Source organism: Sturnira hondurensis, unplaced genomic scaffold (assembly GCF_014824575.4).
Source record: "Sturnira hondurensis isolate 20B ecotype Veracruz unplaced genomic scaffold, ASM1482457v3 Scaffold0015509, whole genome shotgun sequence".
Taxonomy (NCBI): Eukaryota; Metazoa; Chordata; class Mammalia; order Chiroptera; family Phyllostomidae; genus Sturnira; species Sturnira hondurensis.
Window position 1 is genome coordinate 7729772 of NW_028088140.1, and position 12562 is coordinate 7742333.

Consider the following 12562-nt stretch of genomic DNA (forward strand, 5'->3'; position numbering starts at 1 on the left):
TGAGATAGCCTCTTCTTCCTGCCCTCAGTGCTCTAATGTATACCTCGATACATGCTTCCATTAGAGAACTTATGTGTATCATTAGGATCAAGTTGGAGGTAACTACAGAGCCAAGCAAAGCTGAATATACAAGGAGGGCCCAGGAAGAAAAGGATTTAGAGTTTAGAGTAGGATCAGAAGGTAAATACATCTGTTGAATTACAGAGGTGTAATGAGAAATGTAGGTAAATTATAAATGACAATGTTATGGTAAAAAGGGTGGGTTTATAGTCTTGCGGGCCAAAATCAGCTTTGACGATCAGGTGCAGAGCAACTTCATCCAGAGGGCAGGGCTACTTGTGCACCTCCCGCAGGGCAGGCTTTGAAGCCCCTGTAGGAGAAGCCACTAAACAGACACTCAACTCATCCCTTTTTATTGTAATAAGAACCACCCTGGATGTAGGTGCCCAGATCTTGTACCCAGGGTACAGTTCCTGGTCACACGCAATCTCCACACACTAAGAAGAGAATTTTAAAAGTTTGGGATCATACAATCATTTCCTTAGCTGTTGGTAAAGGTCTTCCACCTCTAAAAGATGTAAAATTAAATATATAAAATGAAGTTAATTAAAACCTTAATATTTTATGTTAAATTTGTACATACTTGGTACTAAATAATTCCTTAAAAGACAGAAAACATGAACATTCTGGAGGAAAGAACAGAATGATGGAGAAGAAAGCCACCTGCCCTCACTCAGAAGAATCAGGAAAAGTGCTGCCTGGTTCAGGACTTACTTGGTGGGGCCCAGGAAACACTTCCTTCATGTTCAGTTGGCCATCGTGGCATTTTGATTAGGAGCTTAAGTGTAATGCCAGGTAACTCAGATTAAACAAAACAGGATTCCTCAGGAGCCAAAGAAAATTAAAGAGAAACCTTTGGCACTGGTCTAAGGAGGCAGTATGAAAGGACAAGCAAAGAAGGACAGTGGGGGGACAGAGACCTCAGGCAGTTCAGACCCTAGGACTACGGGATTACTGCACAGAGTTTGAGAATCTGTCTACAATGTTTTACATGTATCTGTTTTAAAAGTATATATAAATGTCATTCAGATAAATTTTTCAAAATTAACTCAGATTACCTATGGAACATTACATATTTTCTCAACTAATGAATAGAAAAGACAATTACATATTGCTTGTGGTTGTCGCATTATTTTGACATTAAAAAGAGGCTCTTATGAAAGAAATAGCTTGACAGAGGGAAAGTCAAATCCTTCAGCATTTTAAAGGATAAATGATATATATGTCATTATTAAGTATACGTTTTTAAATGAAAATTATGATCCAATTCTAATTAGCTGAATTTATAATTTTATAAATCAAGAAAGAAAATGCTATTGCAGAATATAACCTCAGACATTTTAATAGAGAAATCTTATTCACTATTTACAGGATTCTCTGAGGAAAGTAAACTGGGCGATAGCCAGGTGACCCAAATGACACCAAAAAGACAAGGGCAGCACAGGGGCCACTAAATGTTGACAGTCTTGGCTGGCTTCACATCTTCAATTTCAGAAGAGAGCCAGCGGTAAGTGCGATGTCGCCGCAGCACCTCGATGGCCTTCATTTCCAGTGGTGTGGCCTGAATACCAAGGTCTTCTAAGCCGGGCAGGTGAGGCAATATCATGTCAGTGATGTGAACCTTTAAATAAACAAAGAACCACAGAGAGCACTGAAAACTAGCCAGGAACACCAAGTGCTATCCTAGCAAGCACTTAATATTCAAACTGGCCTGAGTCCTGATACTGAGACTTCACTGTCTTCAAAGGATATGTGGTAGTGTTGGATTCCTGAAACTCACTAAAAGTAGACCACAGGAAAAGGGTTTAAGGGAAAAAAGGGCAAGGTCACCAAATACCAGCTCAAAGTCCCCAACACTATCCATGAGCATAGAACACAGGCTCTCGGTGAGGCATTCTACAGATTTAGAGAAAAATAAATCTAAATCGAGAGGCACAAGTCATCATATCTGTCAGCGGTGGCTTTATAGGAGGGTTTAAGAGTAAAGCAGGACTAAAAGACCATGTATTTTTTGTCTGTGCACAGGCTTTCTGCCTCAATTTTAACTACTGAATTAAAGAAATAATTAACATTTGTCCTTGCTCATTAAGGGATAATCCATTAACCTTTGTGTTCCAGCTATACTAACCTGGTTGACTAATGTTCAGTACAGATCTACAAATCCAAAGCCATCTTGTTTGTAGGAAAGGAGAATCAACTATGAGACTTCCAAAGATCTCCATCCTCCCACCTGACAGTCTGCGATTCTTTCACCAGAGCCATAAAGCAAACCTAAGGCCCACTCAGCCGACTACAGCACACTTTTCCGATGACGAATGTAAGAGGCATATCAGCGTGAGACACAGTGAAGTGTTCTGATCATCAGTCCTCTTACCCAATCTTCCATGAACACAGAAGGGACACCTTGGAAACAGTGCTAGCTTTCCAGCCTGTCAGAGGTGAGGACAGTGACTGCCCATGAAAATGTGTTCCCTGAGGACTACTGTTCGCCTCCTCTACATTTCAGCTTTTAGGTTACATTCAGAGGGCAATTTGGCTGTTTCTCGTTGATAAAAGGTCAATAGGTCTTCAAAGGTAGAGATTGTACATTATTTTTGTTTTATTTTGAGTCCTCCCTAGAAACACTTTTACAGCACTAGGCAAATGATCAATGCATCAGACTAGGATGGGAGACAGAAAGAAGGACAGAGGCAGAGCTATGGAGTCCAGCACACTGCAGAGTCCAGGGAGGCGGCAGGAAACTGGTCAGGAGAATAAGAAAGGAAGAAGTTACCCACTTGGATTAAAGTGGATGGAGTAGAGACAATTATTTTCTTTACCTTTCTGTAGGTTGAAAAATTTCAATGCTATTATAAACATTTTCATATTAAAAAGCTGAATGAAAAAGTAGAAAAGGGTAGAAGCTGTAAGATCTGGCATATATTTTGACGGCTGCCAAAACCATACTTGCTGATGGTTTCAAGCTGTGCTGTCTGATGCAGTAGCCACTAGCCAGTTTTAAGTTTAAATTAATTAAAATTAAATATAACTCAAATCTTATTTCTAGAGTCACACAAGCCACATTTCAACTATTCAACAGTGACATGTTGCTGGTGGTTACATCTTAGACACTGCACATTATGAAACATTTCCATCACTGCAGAAAGTGTGATTGGAGAACTCTCATTTAGATCTAGATGGATAGGAAAGGAAGAAATCAAGGGGGATTCCTACCCTCTTGACAGAGCTAACAGTGATACTGTTAACTGTGATGAGAAAGGTAGAACTGCAATTCTATTTATGGACACATTCTATTTCAGATGACTATGATATTATCTAAATTGATTAGAGTCTGCAGCTGGGTTAGGGGGCAATTCAGGGCTGAAGATACAACTGAAGCTATGAGTTACAAACTGCAGCTGGAGCATGGGACTAGATGAGGGTCACTTAGAAAATGAGAAAAGATACCAAAAGGCTGAGGAGAGAGCCCTTGGATCCCCCAACATTTACAGATAGGAAAGAGGGCAAACCAGGAAGGCAGACCGAAAAGCATGGCCTAATCAGAATAGTCAGAACAAGATACTGTGGAGCTGGCCAGGAAATAGATGGAAATTCAGGTTTCAAGAAGGAGAGAGCACCTCATGGATGGAGTGAGACGATGCCAGAGAACTCACTACTGAATTTGGCACAACAGAGATCGAAGGAGACCTTGAAAAGAGCAGTTTTAGGGCAAAATGGAAATAAAAGCCTGATCGGAATGGGTTAAAGAAAAAGTGAGGTAAGAAACCATCAACAGCAGGTACAGACAACCCTTCTGAGGAGTTTTGATGCAAAGGGACAAACAGGGTAGGAAGGGAGGAATTTGCCTTTTAAAAAAAAAAAGGTAGAGCTCAACTTCCAGTTAAGATGGCGATGTAAGTAAATGTGGTACTTGCTTCCTCCCAAAACCACATCAAAATTCTAAGTGCACTGAAGAACAACCATCATTCAGAAGTGCCTGAAATCTGGCTGAATGCAAGTACCACAACTAGGGTTTAAAGACAAAGCCACATCAAGACTGGTAGGAGGGGTGGAGATGAGGATCAGTCTGGGATCAGTCCCATAACTCACATGTGGCAGATAAAAACCAGGAGAGATACCTCTGCTATGGAGGTCCCCCATGAAGAACAAGGGGTCCTAGCCACCTACCAGTCCCCCCCCCCCCCACCCAGGGTTCCAGTGCCAGGAAGAGAAGCCCCATAACTTCTGGCTGTGACAAAGAGCAGAAACTGGGGCTGAGGGAGATGAAGGGCTTCTGGAATCCCAGGCAGTTCCTCTTAAAAAGCTTGTGCACAGACTTAATCAGACTCATTCCCTCTCAGCTCCATCACAGAGGCAGCAGCTTCAAAGGCACCAGAGACATAGAGGGAAGAACCGAATTACCTAACATTAGGATGAGAGCTTGGGGAGGGCAGCTGGTAGAGGCCATTGTTCCCTCACTGAGCCCTCCCCAACAGAGCAACAGAGATGGCAGGCAGGTGCTATATCTGAGACTCCATCAACCTGGCTCACACTGGATGTTTACAGTGGCTGTTCCATACAAATGGCCCATCTTGGGTCATGTCTCACACTTCCCTAAAATCTCTCAAACAAGCAGCATCTGGCCTCACTGTGCTAAATGGCTCCAGGCCCGGCACTAGCATTGCCAGCCTTGGTTTGCAGCTTAGCCTTACCTGGGCACCACCAAGCCCAGAGTAAGTAGCAGCCATCTGCAGATCACTTCTTAGCTCATGCTAGTGGCCCCAGACAGAACACAGGCAGTGGCTGATGTTAGCCTGCACCTCACAGGAGGCCCCTGGAACTGCACACCCAGTGTGTTGTTGCACAACCCAACCACCTCCACGAGGGACACACTCAAGGGATAGACTCAGCAGGCACCAGAGCCCCGCTGAAGTAAGTCCTGCTCTGTGGGGTGGGCACCTGCACAGCTGATCCTCCACAGTGGTTAGAGGCTAGTGGTCATAGCCAGTCCTTGCAGTTGATTGGCTTGGGGTAAATACTTCCCAATGATGTGCCAAAAGCAATTAAGGTGCAACTACAAGTGGAAGACATACACAGCCCAAATAGGGGGTGTACCTTGAGTACAGGTTGGGTGATCAGGGAGACTACACCACCAGACCCTACAGAACACCTACTACATTAGTCCACTATACCAAGCCTGGGAGACATAAGAGCTCTACCTAATACATGGAAACAAACACCAACAGGCTGCCAAAATGAGGAGACAAGAAACATGTCCCAAATTAAAGAACAGAACAAAACTATAGATAGAGAACTAAACAATGGACACAAGCAATCTATTAGATACAGAGTCAAAACACTGGTTATAAGGATGCTCAATGAACTTAGAACCTCAACGGCATAAAAAAGAAATGAAAGATACAGAAATGAAGAATACACTAACTGAAATAAAGACTAACTTACAGGGAATCAATGGTAGAGTAGATGAGAATCAAATCAGTGATTTGGAATATAAGGAAGGAAAACACACCCAATCAGAACAGCAAAAAGAAAAAAGAATCTAAAAAATGAGAATAATATATGAAGCCTCTGGGACAACTTCAGAGGTACCAATATTTATTTAATGGAAGTACTGGAAGGAGAAGAGAGCAAGAAATTAAAAAACTATTTTAAAAAATGACAAAAAACTTATCCACCCTTGTGAAGGAAAAAGACATACAAGTCCAGAGAGCACCGAGAGTCCTAAACAAAATGAACCCAAAGAGGTCCACACCAACCACATCACAATTAAAATGCAAAAGGTTAAAGACAGAGAGAGAATCTTAAAAGCAGCAGAGAAAAGCAGTAAGTTACCTACAAGGGAGCTACCCTAATTTCTGAACAGAAACTTTGCAGAAGGGATTGACAAGAAATATTCAAAGTGATGAAAAGCATGGACCTATACAACAAAGATAACTCTACCCCACAAAGCTATCATTTAGAACCAAAAGATAACAACCTTTCCAGATAAGAAAAAGCTAAAGGAGTTCATCATCACCAAACCGCTATTATATGAAATGTTAAAGAAACTAATTTAAGAGAAATAAAAAAATATCAAAGATATCAAAAATAAAATGGTGATAAATACGTACCTATCAACAACTGAATCTAAAAAACAAAATAAATGAACAAGAAGAAAAGAAACAGATACAGAGAACATTTTAAAGGTTGTCAGATAGGAGGGGATGGGAGGTGGGTGAAAAGGTGAAGGGATGACAAGTACAAATTGGTCGTTATAGTACAGTCATGGAGATGCAAAGTACAGCACAGGGGATATAGTGAATAATATTGTACCTTCTATGTGTGTTATCAGATGGGTGTGAGATTTATCAGGAAGATCAGTCAGTATGTCAACTCTAACTGAAAAATAGAAATGATTTTTCAATAGAAAAAATGTGAAACTCTTAAGGCATATTTCTATGCTGGTGGGAATAATCCAACAGAGAAAAAAATTATAATGTCAGAGAGAAAGTAATAGAGGAACCACACTGTGGAGCAAGCTGAGAGTGGATGAGTTTCGGTGCACTCATCTACTCTCGGGGTGAGGGGCTGACCTCACAGAGAAGGACAAGAGACAGACAAAAGCATGAAAATAACCCCAGCAAGCAAGCAAACAAAAATCAATTTTAACTTACGTATCTCTATACTCTGATTTCTCTTCAAATAGTAAAAATCTATTGCCCTTTACTAACATCCATTTCTGCAGCTCTCTGCCCAGCATCTGCCCATGCAGATGTCCGCCATACTTGTACTCACCCGTTCCACTTTATCCCTTGTTGTCCATGGCTCAAACGGACTGATTTCAAAGAGTCGTGCTGCCAATCTAGACAAAGAAGCAAATACAGTACATGTAACAAGTGTCTCTACGCCAAATATTCAAGCTAGCCTATCAAAACCACAGAAGAACAACTGTTGTAGAGGCAGGAATTCGCAGAATTGTTTTTAAGAAAATAATCAACATCCTGTCACCACTATCTATGAGGTCATCTTTCCTTTCAAGTTAACCCAGTCTAACCACTGCAACTGCTGACAATCCCTGTTCTCTATCAAAGGGACAATGAATCTTAAAAACTCAAAATAAAGCTACCAACCACAAAACAAATAAAGACCTAACATTCAGAAGTCTGAAATTCAACACAATTTAAGCCTCAGATATTCAAATATGCTTCCATTAAGGATGCAGGGCAAGCCAAGGAGAGTGCAAATACTAACAGTGGCCACTGTGTGTCAAGCATTTTTCCAGTGCCAGAGATACAGATATGAACAAACAGCAATGCTCCCCTTTCTGAAAAGTCATTCCCCTTAAAACACTCTTTCCAAAACCAATGCAAATATTGTACATAAACTGTAACTGGGGCGGGGGGGGGGGGGCTGGGATGGGAGTAAAAGACAGAAAACTATACTTGAACAACAATTAAATAAAAAAATAAAAAATAAATAAATAAAAGTGATTTAAAAGTTTTAAAAAAAGACAAAACCAGAACACTACCTTTGACACCTAGGCTTCCAAACTCTCTTCATTTTTCACTTAAATATTCTATTACTCTTTTTTAGCATCCTTGATAAGTGTCTCTTACTCTGCTGGTCCTTTAAATGTAGGTATCCCCATGCTCTGTCCTAGCCTCTTTCTTATACTCACACTGTACACTCATTCTTCCCTACCTACTTCAGAGTCACTGTATTAAATGTGAAGTAGAGACAGCCTGAAAATAGAATATTCTCAATAAAGATTATCATCACACTGCATTCTGACTATTCTTCTGATACCTGTTAGAGAGCTAACTGTAACATCTCGAGTCCCTAGTGCATTGCCTGTGACATAGTAGGCAATGTCAATAAAATTTGTCGAATTAATGAATGAACAAATGGATGAAAGAGTGAACCGCTATATTGGTTTATAAATCAATCTCTGGCAAACTGGATGTGAAAGTATCCCAGATGAGGCCACGATGGTGTGACATAATTCGGAGATGCTAAATTTACAAAGGAAGAAGTAAACCAAGAAGCAAGGAAAGAAGATAAGGGAATCATAGGCCAAGACTGAATCAACCTGGCTCCTTCTCCCAATGCATGATCTAAGTGGTTGAACCAAGAGGAATCCTTTTGTCACTTCTGAGTGAGTGACGTGAAACAGAGAGAAACCTCATTTTTCCTTTATCCAACCTTCCAAGTAAGATACTTCTCCACATTAAAACTCAGGAATTTTTAATTGGAGAATTTGAGGAACTGCAGATTTAACCTCTCAACACTGTTTTTCTCATCCAAAGTAACCTGCATTTCCCTTTCTTAGACATCTCTGTTTCTTTTCTAGACTAACATCAAGGTATTAAGAGACATTCTAGTCAGAGATTCTAAGACTTCACTTTATGGAACACACCCCTTTATAACCCTTAGTGAGAGCATTACAAACAAGTGTATCTAGTTAGCTCTATTTTAGAAGGCACAAAAAGAAGCACTTTACTTACTGATAGGCAAAATGGGGCAAAGGGTATGGGAGGAAGGGTCTGTGGGCCACACCAAAGACATACTGCACCAGGTCAAAAAGAAGGTATCGATTGGGCCTATGAAAAAAGAATTCAGTTACTCAAATTATTGGCGCCTACAAACTCACTCTTTTAACAAAAACAACATTTTCCTAACAAGAAAGAAATACAAATGCACTGCAGTAAATACAGTTTAGCACAAAAAATTTATCATAGTCCCACCAGAGATAAAGTTAATGTATTGGGTTGACCAAAAAGTTTGTTTGTTGCTTCCGTAAGATGGCTCTAGTAGCACTCAGTTGCCTTTAACTTTGTTTGGAACAACTTTGTTAGACTGTATTTTGACAGCTGTCTTATCAGTGTGCATTTAAAAAAACATCAAAATCAGTGAATTTTTCTGTAGTCATTTTATACTGAAGATGGAAGAAAATATGCAACATTTTGGCATATTATTCTTTATATTTCGAGAAAGGTAAAAATGCAACTAAAACGCAAAAAAAGATTTGGGCAGTGTATGGAGAAAGTGCTGTGACTGATGGAACGTGTCAAAAGTGGTTTGTAAGTTTTGTGCCAGAGATTTCTTGCTGCATGATGCTTCGTGGTTGAGTAGACCAGTTGAAGTTTATACCAATCAAAGTGAGACACTGAGAACAATCGATGTTACACCACACAGAAGATAGCCAACATATTCCAAATATCGAAATCAAGAAAGTTATTAGTGAAAATGAAAATGCCTTTTATTTTACAGAAAAAAACCTTATGGCCTTTTTGGCCAAACATTTAATATATATCCTTCTCACCCCTTTACATATACATTCTTGTTTTGATAAGAGTAAGATTATACAGTTCATCCTGCTCTGTAATGTCTTTTTCACTTACTGGTAAAACCACAAGCATCTTTCAATGTCGTGTCCTCCAGTCCACGGTCAATGCCTGCACACCCTGCACTGCACGTAATCACAACCTATTTTACCAATTCCCAATTGGGGGATATTTAGGCTATTAAAATATTTTTCTTTTGTAAAATAACATCTTAATAAACATTCTTATAGCAAATATTTGTGCTTATCCACAACTCTGTGTTTAGAATACATTCTATAAGTGAAACTTCTCAAACTATACTTTGAGATTTCAACGCTTTCACTGACTACTTCCAAAGTACCTTCTGAAAAGATCACATTAATGTACATAGAATGCTAGCAGCTCACTCACCAAAAATGAATTTAGGCATAAAAATATACAAAATTTTGCCAATCTGCCAGGTAAAAATGGTACCTCAATGGTTTAATTAGCATTATTTTAATACTACAGATTAATTTTTTTCTTTATATATTTTTGGCCATTTACACTTCTTTTCCTCCTGGAGTTCCTATCTAGAAGAATAATTTGTAGAGTTCTTTATATTTTAGTAACATAGTTGTAAATATCTGTTGCTGTTTATATTTTACCTTTCAATGTTCAGGTGTTTGGTAGCATATAACAGTATAAAATTCCACATAATCAAAACTAATGATTTCTTTTACTTTATGGTGTGGCTTAATAGTTAGAAAATCCCTCTCCAGTCAGCAGTAACATAAGTTTCTACATATTTTTACTAATGCTTTTCAGTTGTTTTTCTTAATTCACAAGCTCTTTCAGCAATGTAGTTTTGTATTGTTATAAGGGAAATACGTAATCCCATTTACTGAATAATCTATCCTCTTCCCACATTCTGAAATGGCATCTTTACCACATACTACATTCTTATATATATTTATGACTGTTTCTGGACTTTATATGCTATTTCCTGAATCCAAGTACTTTTGTACCACTATAACCTAGCTTTAATTACTATTATTGTGTATAGCACTACCTTTTAATATCTCTTCACACACTTTCCTAATCCCTTTTGCCTCTGAAAGTTTGTGATAGCTGAGAGCTAAATAAAAGTAATGTAATGAGAACCTCATCATTCTGATATTTTCATCCAAAAACAAAATGAAGAAAAAAAAAGTCAGGGGACAATCAAATAGCTTCCTTCAAGTTCCAGAAGGATGTATAAAAAGCACTGCAGGACATATAATATATGCTATGTCAAAGAACAATTTGTAATCCTTCTGAAAACAAGCCATACTAGAACATGGGCAAACTAATTCTATGTAATATACTTGCTCTTCAGCTGTTCTCTAGTACCTTGTATTCCATTAAAAGTGTCTCAAAGCCTGGTTTAAGTGCCACTCCCTACTCACAGACCATGATACACTGAAGTCTGTGTCCTTCCCAGCTAAGATTTCATGGTCAATCCTTTGTAATTATTCTCAGCAAAACACTGCGCCCCAGCCTCCTCTCCACTATACCAGCAGAGCAGAACCCCTACTCTGGTTAACCCAGCCATCTGCCTGCTCTGTCTGCTCTGTGCCTAAACCACCACCAAGACAGAGTTGTAGAGAAAGAACTGGACGTACTGGCTTCCCCTTGGATTTCTGATCACTACCTTCAAATGGAAGACTCAGCTCCATTTTGCAATCCTGCTATTCCCTCCTCCTCCAAGTGCCCTTTTCTGCACGCCCAGGGAGTACTTCTATCTCCTCTATCCTCACACTTTCCACATACCACTCTGATCCACCTCTCCTGCCTTTTCATGATGATCTCCTCACTTGTCTTTTTATCACTTTTAACGTTTTTGAAGTACAAAAGTTTTTAATTTTGATGAAGTGTAATTTATCCATTTTTTCTTCTATGGAATATGCTTTGTAATATCTAAAAAAGTCAACCCAACTCAAGGTTTAAAAATTTTACTTTTCTTCCCCAAAGTTTCAGCACTTACATTGAGGTCTCTGATATATTTTGAGTTAATTTCTTTTTTTAAGTATATTTTCTTGAGTATCCTATTACAGTTGTTCCAACTATCCCCCCTTCACCTAGTACACCGCTTCCCTCCAGCAATCGTCCCCTCAGTTCATGTCCATGGGTCATACACGTAAGTTCTTTGGCTTCTCCATTTCCTGTACTTTTCTTAACATCTCCCTATTTTGTACCTACCAATTATGCATCTTAATCCCTATACTCTCACTCCTATACTCCCCCCTTATCTCTTCCTGCAGTTGACCCTCCATGTGATCTCCTCTTCTAATTGTTTGTTTAGCTTGGGTTTTTTTTTAGGTTCAGTTGTTGGTAGTTGTGAGTTTGTCGTCACTTTACTGTTCACATTTTTATCATCTTTTTCTTAAATAAGTCCCTTTAACATTTCACATAATAAGGGCTTGGTGATGATGAACTCCTTTAGCTTTACCTTGTTTGGGAAGCACTTTATCAGCCCTTCCATTCTAAATGATAGCTTTGCTGGATACAGTAATCTAGGTCCTTGTTTTTTATCACTTCTTGCCAGTCCCCTCTTACCTGCAAAGTTTCTTTTGAGAAATCAGCTGATAGTCTTATGGGAACTCTTAGTCCTATCTCAGAGATAGTTCCCTGAGAGACCGGCAGTTTCTTCTGCCACCCCAACCTCCACTGGTTTTTACAGCCAGGAGTTACAAGGCTTTACTTTCCTGGTGCTGGAACCCTGGGCTGCATGTTCCGTCCTGGGGCTGGTACCACTCACTCTCAAGGTATCCCTCTCAATTTCATCTACCACACATGAATGTGGGACCACCTATTCTTCTGGCCACCAACACCATACCATGTCTTCTCCTTTCCTAGAACCCATCTGGATAAATATGGCTTCTTTAAATCATTGGTTATGAGACTTCCATACAGTATGATTTTCTGGCAGTTCTGGGTGTTTTTTGTTTCATGGTTGGTTGTTATCCTTCTTACGGCTGTGCAAAGAGGTGAAGCGTGTCTACCTACACCCCCATCTTGAGTAGAAGTTTCCTAATTTCTTCATGTATGATGTGAAGTAATGTTTGATGTTCATCTTTTTACATGTGGATATCCCAATACCATTTGTTGAAAAGACTTTCTTTTCCTCTTTGAAGTGTTATGGCATTTTGGCAAATCAACTGTCCATAAAGTTTTATTTC

At 39.4% G+C, this 12562-nt stretch overlaps 1 protein-coding gene across 1 annotated transcript in view; it reads right to left on the minus strand.

Annotated features, from left to right (window-relative positions):
* Positions 1 to 1377: 1377 nt before the first annotated feature.
* The window catches only part of NDUFA9 (NADH:ubiquinone oxidoreductase subunit A9), a 38757-nt gene continuing 27572 nt past the window's right edge, over positions 1378 to 12562 (minus strand). Inside the window, exons 9-11 of the mRNA XM_037064696.1 lie at positions 8544 to 8639; positions 6835 to 6901; positions 1378 to 1681 (exon numbers count right to left, since the gene is read on the minus strand). Coding sequence (XP_036920591.1) covers positions 1511 to 1681; positions 6835 to 6901; positions 8544 to 8639 — 334 coding nt within the window. The 3' untranslated portion in view covers positions 1378 to 1510. The remainder of the gene's footprint in view (positions 1682 to 6834; positions 6902 to 8543; positions 8640 to 12562) is intronic.